Genomic DNA, 12,408 nt, shown 5'->3' on the forward strand with positions numbered 1-12,408 from the left:
AGGGTGTTTCCGATCGAGCCCGAAAACAAAAGACCCGTTTGATAGCGGGGCCATTCTCAGCACTGCAGGGGCCAAGAAACACCTCTGCTAAACGCGCCCAAAATGTGACTGTTTTTTAGGAGTTAAATCATGTCTAAAATTTAAGAAGTTTAACTTCATTAAAACCTAAGAGCAAACAAAATGTCTGCACAACTGTGTGATATTATATCTCCATTACCATAAATATTACTGGTGGCACAAAGCCATGGTGTGTGTATAAACATCTATCAAAACGTTTTGGGCAATGATCCAGTGTGTGCTCCTCTGCCAAATAACTGACAAATTAATCCAATAGAAAGGTGAAAAGCTGTACCTAAGGAGAATACTTGTTAGTAGTTCTCAGGAATAATCTCAGGAAAGAAGAGTTTTGGTTGCTATGTGTAGCTAAACAAAGAACGTTATTTTTGACGGTATTTATGATCTTGCTGGTGGCCAGTTAGCTTAGAAGGCCTGTGTGTGTGATTCAGTATAATGACAACAACATGGGTTGGATACTCGTTCCAGCTGAGATGGACTTGGGACCTGCCTCCTCGTCATATCCCGAATAGCGGAAGTTAATGACAACACTACCAGCGACAAGAAACTGTCAATAAAATGGCTCAGAATGAAACACTGGCAGACAATAAGCCAGGGACCTGACTTCAGACAGAGTACGTAAGTCAATGAATGAGTGATTTTGCTGCAATGCTGTTTGTACAGTTCTTCCTCCTTTGCATGTGACATGTTTTGGCTTTGTTAAGATTTGTGCTTCAGTGTGGTATCTCCTGAACTACCAGTGTTGACACTAAAACAAATCGCCAACCAGAAAGCAGTGTTCACAATCGATATGTGATTATTCGGATAAATATTAGGTGATAACTTAACTTGGAGGCTGCAGTAAAAATACTCTGGACAGGACACTTCTAAGAGTCATAGAAAATCACCATGAAAATATACAAAAAGAAAATGGATAAAATGAACAGGTAAATTCACCAGTCAAGTAGCTTATTACAAATGTCCAAAAAAACTCAGCGCAACCTCTCTTTTCTTATGGAAATTTAGAACATTGCGAAATGAATCCTTACATTGTGACATTTGTGTTTTAGAAATTCTCTCCAATTTTATCACTGCACTTTGCGTAATTATTTAACCTTTTGAACAGATTAATTCTTCTGAGGATTTGTCTGCCACACTGTAATTATCTGATGGATTCCAATGACCCAGAGCAACACGGTATTCATGGGAATGAGTCCTCAAGTCATGACTCAAAATCTAATTTGAAATAGGATTTTCTTCATAGAGCTAGAATAAAAAATCCATCCATTCTTTTTATCACTTACCTCCAGCACTCTCCCACTGATGTATCTGTCACATGTCTCACACTTAATCCCAAACCGAGAATGGTAATCGGTCTCACAATAAGGAATGCCATCCCTTCAAAAAAGAGAAGGAAAATTGATACTTAGCAACTTCTACTAGGCTACTAATCATACACCTTCACAGCTCCGGAGGTCAGTTATGTTTTTCATCAAAATTAATAGGTACTGAATTTTCATGCCAAAATGTTTTATGATTATTCTCAGACAGCTGTGATTAAATCACTGGATGCTTCTATAAGCCTTTTTTGTTTTTACACTGTAACAGCATTACAAATTGAAATGCTGGCTCCCTTACTGAAACTTAACAATGTAAAATGTGCTGGTTCTTTCAAGCTGTAAAAGGATCAAGGGATTTCAGTGCACCAGCTGCAGGAAAGTGAAGCAACATTATGTCAAGGCTTTTAATCTTTTCATCAGCCTTGGTTCAATGGTCGCATTCTTACATTGGAGTCAGAAAACCTTTGGCTGAAACCCCACCTCCAGAGATGGGAACACCTAATCTCAGCTGATGGGAGGGCTGTCTTTCAGGTTAGACTGAGGTCCGTCTCAGATGGATATAAAAACTCCCACGATACTATGTGAAAAAGAGGACGTCCCCAACGACATTTATTTTGCAACTGACATCAGTAAAGCAAATTTATTGGTCATTTATTCCATTATTCTTAGTGGGATCTTGTGTGCAAATTGGTTGCTGCCTTTCCCCGTGTTACAATATCGATTACACATCAAAAATAATTAATTGCCTGTAAAATGCACGGTGGCTGGAATTTTCCAACTATTGACGCTGGAGGGATCTTCCAGTCCCGCTGATGGGGCACCCCCCACCTCGGGTTTCTGGGCAGTGAGGGGTGCATTCAATGGGAGACCCCATTGACAACGGCGGGACCAGCAGATCCCACCATTGGCCAATGATGGGTCACCTTGCAGCGGGCTGCACGGAAAATCTCGTCCGATGTTATTTGAAGTTCTTCAGTTTCTTATATTATAACAGCGACTACATTTCAAATAATAATAAGCTTTATTAGTGTCACAAATAGGCTTACATTAACACTGCAAGACAGTTACTGTGAAAAGCCCCTAGTCACCACACTCCGGCACCTGTTCAGGTACACAGAGGGAGAAATCAGAATGTCCAATTCACCAGTCTTTCGGGACTAGTGGGAGGAAATCGGAACACCTGGAGGAAACCCACACAAACACTGGGAGAACGTGCAGAGTCCACACTGACAGTGACCCAAGCCGGGAATCGAACACGGGGACCTGGGGCTCTGAAGCAACAGTGCCAATCACTGTACTACTGTGCCGCCCAAATAATATTTCAATGTGTGCAGGTTCTTGAGAGACCTGGTGGCCATGAAAGGCATTATATACAGGATGCAAGAAGATATAAACATACAAATTAGGAGCAGGAGCAGGCCATTCAATCTCTTGAGGCTGCTCTCCCATTAAATAAGATCATGGCTGATCTGACTGTGGCCTCAACTCCACATTCGCATCTACCTCCGATAATATTTGACTCCCTTGTTTGTCAAGTACCTCTCTACTTCTGCCTTAAATATATTAAATTCCCAGGCCTCCACTGCTCCCTGTGGAAGAGAGTTCCACAGAGTCACGAACGTTTGAGAAAAAAAATTAACCTCAACCCCATCTTAAAGCTTCTTCCACAAAGGGAAACTCTACTTCAGCATCAATCCAGCCAGGTCCCCTCGGTATCCCAAGTGTTTGATTAAAATCATTTTAGTTCTCGTTCTTCTTAAAACACCAATGGATATAGACCTGACCTATCCAACCTTTTCTCATAAGATAACACGCACCCCGTTCCCATCCCAAGTATCAGTCAAGTGAACCTTCTCTAAACTGCTTCTAATGCATTTATATCCTTCCTTAAATAAGGAAACCAAAACTTCACAAAGTACTCTAGATGTGGTCTCATCAACATTCTATGCAATAGTAACAAAACATCCACATTTTATATTCAAGTCCCCTTGAAATAAGCAACAACACTCGATTTGCCTTCATAATAATAATATAATGATAATAACTATTATTATTATTAAATTATTATTACAACACTCGATTTGCCTTCATAATCAATTGCTGAACCTACATACTAACTTTTTGTGATTTGTGTGCTGGAACATCTAGAACCCTTTGTTTCTCAGAGCTCTGTAAACTCTCTGCATTAAAATAATATGCTGTCTTTCTTTTTGTCCTGTTAAAGTGGACAACTTCACATTTTTCCACATTATACTCCATCTGCCAAATTAGTGCCCATTCACTTAACCTACCTAAACCCCATTGCAGATTCCTTACACTCTCTTCACAACTTACTTACCTACCAATCTTTGTATCATCGACAAATTTAGCAAACACACATTTGTCCCTTTCTCCAAGTTGTTGATAGAAATTATAAATAGTTAAGGCCCCAGCACTGATTCTTGTGGCACATACCTTGTTACATTTTGTCAACAGGAAAATTACTCATTTAAGCCTACTCTCTGTTTCCTATGAGCTAACTAATTCTTGATCCATGCTAGATCCTACTGCACCGTGAGCTCTTATTTTGCATAACAACCTTTTGCTTTGCTACTTTACTTGATACATTTTCTTAATATGTTTGAAAGCTCAGGTTAAAAGGAATAATGAGAGAGGAGAATAGCCATTTTCTTTAAAAAGCAGTATCAAGTACACCAATCTTCAATATGCTGTGCCATGAAGTAACAGGTTCACATCTCAATTGTGTCTTTTTGGGAAGGTGCTGTTGGGAATCTTCAGATGAGAGTATAAGAAACTCAGAGACAGTCATTCTCGGGCCATGCTTGCATATATCCTTGTCACAACATTGGGGGATATCTAAGGACATATGGTCCACCCACTCTCGAATCTGTAGTAGATGCATGAGAAGGAATATCTAAAATGGAGGCAAAGGAAATGGAGGGAATCTCAGTGGGGCATAGGCTATATCCTGAAGAACAAAATAGTTGCCTGTCATTTGGGCTTGATTTATATCGAGAAGCTGAAACTCCTCTAAGGTCTCACTTTTTAAAGGTGCAAGTTCTAGGAAATTCAGCAGTCAGTACTGTCTTTGTGCTGAATGTTAGGTTTCCTATGATCGGAATAGAAGGGAAAGTTCCTGATTAGTATCGAGTGACCGCTGCTGGAGATTACACTGCATGGACATAAAGATGACACTGAGCTCAGTCGCAATGTCGCCATGGTAGAAGTGTTTGCCAGGACTCATAGTAGAGGGTGGGAGAAGGGGTTGGTGGGCCCAATTTATTTTCACCTTCACTGCCTGGGCAGTAGTCGCTGGATGATAACTGAGCAGGTTCGACAATGAAAGGGTGATCTGCTGTGCTAGATTATGGTCCTGGAATTAAGGGTCAAACTCACCCCATTGCCCACATATGAATAGGAACTTGGATGAGATATTCTAGGGTAGAAAAGATTTGTGGGGCTGTATCCCTCCATGAAACAGCACCTTCACGAGAGGAAGAGGAAAGCCCAAGCAAGAATCAGTGCCTTGTCAATAAACTATGAATGCATTGAATTTTAGGGTATCACATAAATTAAATACAAAGCATCATGTCATTCCCTCTGAATGGATAATATTTCATTAGTTAATGAATCTGAATCATTCTGCATGCTTCAAGCACCAAACATACTTGCTGATATATTCCCCTGTCAGCACAACACCACAGGACTGGCATTTGAAACAGCTCACATGCCATTGCTTCTCCAAGGCCAGCAGTGACTGTCCATGTTTGATTTCATCTCCACAGCCAGCGCACTCTGTAATAAAAAGAGAGCACAATAAGATACTCAATCCGCACAAAATCTTCCAAAATACTATTGCAATAAGAATTGGCTTTAAGTGACTGTTGGGGTGATTGATGCACTGACAGAGTGGTACACTAAAATGATATGTCTTTATTTACAACTGTAACAATCCATCAAATATTACACACCACATATAATCCTGGCCGTTTGTCAAATTCTCAACTATTTACACCATTATCATAAGCAAAAATATTTAATTTTGTTCTACATGATAATGGTTTATGCGTCACTTTGCACAATACAATTCTGAACAAGTTTACTTTCTCACTACAGAACTCTATTGTTTTTACAGATCTTACTTATATTCTAATCAACTTACAACCTCTTTATCACGCTGATGAAAAGAGACTGGAGGTGAAACTCACCTTGGACAATAACAGTAAACGGGCAAGAGTGAATCAGCAGCCTGTTTTGCACTCTCTCATTTTCTTTTCCATTGACTGTAGATTATATTATATGGCACATGTAATCATCATCATTTTTGAAGACGTCATCACAACAACATTAATTTTTCATTTGCAGCTGAGATATGTAATTGATTTTGAAGAGATGGGCGGAATTTTCCGAATAAATGGCAAAGTGCCATTTTCGCTGTAAAAATCAGTGCGATTCCCACCGGCCCCAACGGCCCGATCTGGACCGCAATTTTCAGACACTTAGAAGAATAATTTTTCCTCATGTGAAATACGCCGTGGTTGAAGCACAAAGTGTCTGATTTGCCCTCCACAGGGTCATCTGAGCACTTAAATGAAGGGGGGGTTTCACTTAAATGGCTCCACAGCACTTGTTCTCATTCAAGCCAGGAGGATGGCAACGAGAAAACCTACTCGTGGATTCATGGAGTGGGCCCTCAGCCATATGCTGGATGCTGTGGAACAGGGACGGTAACAATGTAACCTTGAGCTGGAAGAAGACCCTCTAGCAAGGTGTAGAATCCCACGTGTAAGGCAGTTGCAGAACTGGTGCCAGCAACCTGACCAAGAGGATGGGTTTGCAATGTCGAAAAAAAGATGAATGATCTACTCCTTTCTGCCAAATGCTACCTGTCTCCTCTCTGAACTTCACCCCACAGAATGTCACCTTGATCCCACATGCTGCCACCTCACAGGACTCCAGCACCTGACCTCCCACAAGCTTCCTCACACCCCACTGGCGCTCCTCATCAGAACCCCTCGCTGCTTCCGCGCAGTGTCCACACATGCCAGGAATCATTAACATCTGACCCGCCAGACAGCCAGCTTACATCATCCTCATTTGTGTTCCTGCAGGAAAAGCTTCCCAACAACTGATGCGAGTAAGGGAAGACGGGCAGTGGGATGCCTGAGCAAAAGATCCTGACTCATTACAAGGAGATAGTCATGGGGAGAAGCAGGACCAGGCCTGCGCTGAGAGCCAGCGAGAGAAAAATGAGGAGCCACTGCATCTCCTTCCAGATGACCAAACTCAAGTGAATTCAATGTAGTCTAAACCCTTGACCAGGCCATGTATTAATACCATGTCCATTGCCTTGCAGGAACATCACCCAAAGAGCCTGGCCCATCTACCAGCAGTGTATCACTGCCCATCCTCGACACGGCCTCAGAGACTCGGAGGAGGACAGCAAAGAAGCGTCACAGCTATCATTGCCATCATCCACCAACACACCCCTCAGTGGGTGACTTGAACAAGCAGGCTTCTGGATCACTATCTGGTAAGCACCACACTACATCTGATGCACATCAAGTGGAGGCAGGAATGTCCCAGGGATCGGCAATTGGATGTCTGCAGTGCCATAGCCAGGTGCCATGCCTCTGAACACATTCATCCCTCAGTGACAACTCAGTGACAACAATGTGTAGCTCCCGGAGGGAGAAGGACCACTGAAGCACATAGAATCATAGAATCTACAGTGCAGAAGGAGGCCATTCGGCACATCGAGTCTGCACCTGCCCTTGAAAAGAGCACCCTATTCGAGCCCACATCTCTACCCTATTCCCCCTAACCCCACCTAACCATTTTGGACACTAAGGGCAATTTAGCATGGCCAATCGACCTAACCTGCATATCTTTGGACTGCAGGAGGAAACCGGAGAAAACTCACGCAGACACAGGGCGAACGTGCAGACTCCGCACAGGCAAAGACCCAAACCAGGAATCAAACCTGGGATATTGGAGCTGTGAAGCAACGGTGCTAACCACTGTGCTACCATGCTGCTCGGGGTCTTCCGCCCAGGAGACCCTGGAAGGGTCCAGTCATTCTGAATCTGCCCTTCCGGAAACTGGCACAACTCAGGCACAGCAGGCAGATGGTCCACAAATAACTGACCCCATGGCGCAGGCCAGCGGCAAGATGGGTGCGACCAAAGCAAAGCGAAAAAAAGAGCAGCAGTCATAAAATCAGTCACAAAGTCGCTCTCAAAATAAAAAAGAGGAAGAGAAGGAGACTGGGGGATACTGTGTGTCCCATTGATGACACCAAACAAGAAGACATCGGTAATAATAATAATCTTTATTGTCACAAGTAGGCTTACATTAACACTGCAATGAAGTTACTGTGAAACGCCCCTAGTCGCCACATTCCGGCGCCTGTTCAGGGACACAGGGGGGGAATTCAGATTGTCCAAATTACCTAACAGCACGTCTTTCGGGATTTGTGGGAGGAAACCGGTGCACCCGGAGGAAACCCACGGAGACACAGGGAGAACGTGCAGACTCCGCACAGACAGTGAACCAAGCTGGGAATCGAACCTGGGACCCTGGTGCTGTGACCCTTAGCATAGTGCTAACCATTATGCTACCGTGATGCAGCAGCAAAAAGCAACATGTAAAGACACAAAAGAAGCTGGTGATGCAGAAGTTGATGATGTATTCATGGCCCCAAAACAGATCCTTGTGGTACACCACTAGTAACTGGACACCAGTCTGAACATTTCCCATCAACCACCACCCTTTGTCTTCTATCAGCTAGCCAATTTCTGATCCAAACTGCTAAATCACCCTGAATCCTATGCCTCTGTATTTTCTGCAATAGCCTACCATGGGGAACCTTATCAAACACTTTACTGGAATCCATATACACCACATCAACTGCTTTACCCTCATCCACCTGTTTGGCCACCTTCTCGAAGAACTCAAAAAGTTTTGTGAGGCACGACCTACCCTTCACAAAACCATGTTGACTATCTCTAATCAAATTATTCCTTTCCAGATGATTATACATCCTATCTCTTATAAACCTTTCCAAGACTTTTCCCACAACAGAAGTAAGGCTCACTGGTCCATAGTTACCGGGGTTATCTCTACTCCCCTTCTTGAACAAGGAGACAACATTTGCTATCCTCCAGTCTTCTGGCACTATTCCTGTTGACAAAGATGACTTCAAGATCAAAGCCAAAGACTCAGTAATCTCCTCCCTAGCTTCTCAGAGAATCCTAGGATAAATCCCATCCAGCCCAGGGGATTTATCTATTTTCACACTTTCCAGAATCGCTAACACCTCCTTCTTATGTACCTCAAGCCCTTCTAGTCTAGTAACCTGTATCTCAGTATTCTCCTCGACAACATTGTATTTTTCCTGTGTGAATACGGACGAATAATACTCATTTAGCACCTCTATTATCTCCTCGGACTCCACGCACAACTTCCCACTACTGCCCTTGATTGGCCCTACTCTTACCCTAGTCATTCTTTTATTCCTGACACATCTAGAGAAAGCTTTAGGGTTATCCTTGATCCTACCTGCCAAAGACTTCTCATGTCCTCTCCTTGCTCTTCTTAGCTCTCTCTTTAGAGCCTTCCTAGCTAACTTGTAACTCTCAAGCGCCCTAACTGAACCATCATGTCTCATCTTTACATAAGCCTCCTTCTTCCTCTTGACAGGTGTTTCAACTGCTTTAGTAAACCATGGTTCCCTCGCTCGACCACTTCCTCCCTGCCTAACAGGTACATACATATCAAGGACACGCAGTAGCTGTTCCTTGAACATGCTCCACATTTGTGCTCATCCCGTGCAGTTTTCTTCTCCAGCCGATGCACCCTAAGTCTTGCCTCATCGCATCATAATTGCCTTTTCCCCAGATATGACTCTTGCCTTGTGGTATATACCTATCCCTTTCCATCACTAAAGTAACCGTAATCGAATTGTGGTCACTATCACCAAAGTGCTCACCTACCTCCAAATCTGACACCTGTCCTAGTTCATTACCCAGTACCAAATCCAATACGGCCTCGCCTCTCGTTGGCCTATCTACATACTGCATCAGGAAACCCTCCTGCACACATTGGACAAAAATGGACCCATCTAAAGTACTCGAACTATAGTGTTTCCAGTCAATATTTGGAAAGTTAAAGTCCCCCATAACAACTACCCTGTTACTTTTGCTCCTATCCAGAATCATCTTTGCAATCCTTTCCTCTACATCTCTGAAATTTTTCGGAGGCCTATAGAAAACCCCTAACAGGGTGACCTCTCCTTTCCTGTTTCTTAACTCAGCCCATTCTACCTCAGTATTCGAGTCTTCATCAAGTGCCCTCTCAGCCACCGTAATACTGTCCTTAACTAACAATGCCACCCCTCCCCCTCTCTCACCACCTTCCCTGAGCTTACTGAAATATCTAAACCCCGGCACTTGCAACAACCATTCCTCGCCCTGCTCTATCCATGTCTCCGAAATGGCCACAACATCGAAGTCCCAGGTACCAACCCATGCCGCAAGCTCACCCACCTTATTCTGGATGCTCCTGGCATTGAAGTAGATGCACTTTAAACCATCTTCCTTCCTGCCGGTACACTCCTGCAACTTTGAAACCTTATTCATGACCTCACTACTCTCAACTTCTTGTGTACTGGAGCTACAATTCAGGTTTCTAATCCCCTGCTGAACTAGTTTAAACCCTCCCGAAGAGCATTAGCAAACCTCCCCCGCCCCCAGGATATTAGTACCCCTCTGGTCCAGGTGTAGACCATCCCGTTTGTAGAGGTCCCATCTACCCCAGAATGAGCCCCAATTGTCCAGAAATTTGAAACTCTCCCTCCTGCACGATCCCTGCAGCCACGTGTTCAAATTCTCTCTCTCCCCCTATTCCTCGACTCGCTAGCACGTGGCACGGGTAACAACCCAGAGATAATAACTCTGTTTGTCCTGGATCTAAGTTTCCACCCTAGCTCTCTGAATTCCTGCCTTACGTCCCTATCCCTTATCCTACCTATGTCGTTGGTACCTATGTGGACCACGACTTGGGCTGTTCCCCCTCAAGGATCCCAAAAACACGATCCGAGACATCGCAGACCCTGGCACCTGGGAGGCAACACACCAATCGCGAGTCTCTCTCGTTCCCACAGAATCTCCTATCTATCCCCCTAACTATGGAGTCTCCAATGAGACAGCACGGACACAATGTGCAGCACGGTAGCACTGTGGATAGCACAAATGCTTCACAGCTCCAGGGTCCCAGGTTCGATTCTGGCTTGGGTCACTGTCTGTGCGGAGTCTGCTCATCCTCCCCGTGTGTGCGTGGGTTTCCTCCGGGTGCTCCGGTTTCCTCCCACAGTCCAAAGATGTGCAGGTTAGGTGGATTGGCCATGATAAATTGCCCTTAGTGCCCAAAATTGCCCTTAGTGTTGGGTGGGGTTACTGGGTTATGGGGATAGGGTGGACGTGTTGACCTTGGGTAGGATGCTCTTTCCAAGAGCCGGTGCAGACTCGATGGGCCGAATGGCCTCCTTCTGCACTGTAAATTCTAAGAATATTCTATGAATGACTAATGTTCTTCTCCTCTCTCTCCTTCCCATCTGAGCAACAGGAACAGACTCTGTGCCAGACACCTGTACCCCATGGCTGACCCCTGGTAAGCCGTCCCCCCCAACAGTATCCAAAGCGGTATACCTGTTACTAAGGGGAACGACCACAGGGGATCCCTGTACTGACTGCTCCCCCCCAGCTCCTCTCACCGTCACCCATCTATCTTTATTCTTTGGCGTAACTACCTCCCTGAAGCTTCTATCTATGACCACCTCTGCCTCCCGAATGATCCAAAGTTCATCCAGCTCTAGTTCCCTAACACGGTTTTTGTGGAGCTGGAGTTGGGTGGACTTCCCACAGATGAAATCAGCAGGGACACTGACGGCGTCCCTCACCTCAAACATTCGACAAGAGGTATGTGGAGACCCCAGAGGCAGGGCTTTTACAGGCGGATACAGGCAAAGTTCAGCATGTTAACCACAGGGAGGGTGGTAGAGCAGCTGAGAAAGGCGAACGGGGGGCGATTTATGGGCATGGAGAGAAGGCAAGCAAATGCTGGCACAGCAGCTCAGAAAGAGGGAGGCAACTAGGGAGATAGGGAAAGCAAAGGATGGGGACGGGAGCCTGGTTGGAGACTCAGAAGGGGTGAATAAGGTGTTTGAGGAATTTTACAGTAGACTGCACAGGTCTGAACCCCCAGCTGGGCCGGAGGAAATGAGGCACTTCCTAAGGGGGCTGAATTTCCCGAAGGTGGACGGGGGTGGTGGTAAAAGGGCTGGTTGGAAGAGATAATGGGTCTGAAGGCCAAGCAGTCGGGTAAAGACCCGAGGCTGGACGGGTACCCAGTGGAGTTCTATAAAAAGTTCTCTGGGATATTGGGGCTGCTGTTGTTGAGGACATTCAATGAGGCAAGGCAGCGTGGGGTGCTTCTCCCGACGACGTCACAGGCCACAAATTCAGTGATCCTGAAGCGGGACTAGGACCCAGAGCTGTGAGGGTCCTACAGGCCAATATCCCTATTGAATGTGGACGCCAAACTGCTGGCCAAAATGTTGTCCTCGAGGATTGAGGATTGTGTGCCATAAGTTATTAGGGAGGACCAGACGGTGTTTGTTAATGGAAGGCAGTTGGTGGCCAATGTAAGAAGGTTCTTAAATGTTATCATGATGCCCCCGGAAGGTAGGGAGGTGGAGGTAGTGGTCGCAATGCACACAGAGAAGGCTTTTGATCGAGTAGAGTGGGAATATCTGTGGGAGGTACTGGGACGGTTCGGATTTGGGCAGGGCTTTATTGACTTTGTCAGGTTGCTGTATCAGGCTCCTTTGGCGAGTGTACGGACGATTAGGACAACATCGGACTATTTTAGGCTGCATCGGGGGATGAGACAGGGATGCCCCCTGTACCCACTGTTGTTCGCGTTAGCCATCGAGCCGCTAGCAATCGCACTGAGA

At 45.1% G+C, this 12,408-nt stretch overlaps 1 protein-coding gene across 16 annotated transcripts in view; it reads right to left on the reverse strand.

Moving 5' to 3' along the window:
• Positions 1-12,408, reverse strand: part of ablim3 (actin binding LIM protein family, member 3) — a 420,986-nt gene that overhangs the window by 171,323 nt on the left and 237,255 nt on the right. For all 16 annotated transcript variants that reach the window (XM_038795510.1, XM_038795522.1, XM_038795521.1 and 13 more), the window contains exons 5-6: positions 5,063-5,189; positions 1,359-1,452 (exon numbers count right to left, since the gene is read on the reverse strand). In XM_038795510.1, the coding sequence (XP_038651438.1) occupies positions 1,359-1,452; positions 5,063-5,189 (221 nt within the window). The remainder of the gene's footprint in view (positions 1-1,358; positions 1,453-5,062; positions 5,190-12,408) is intronic.

This window comes from Scyliorhinus canicula, chromosome 4 (assembly GCF_902713615.1).
Source record: "Scyliorhinus canicula chromosome 4, sScyCan1.1, whole genome shotgun sequence".
Classification (NCBI taxonomy): domain Eukaryota; kingdom Metazoa; phylum Chordata; class Chondrichthyes; order Carcharhiniformes; family Scyliorhinidae; genus Scyliorhinus; species Scyliorhinus canicula.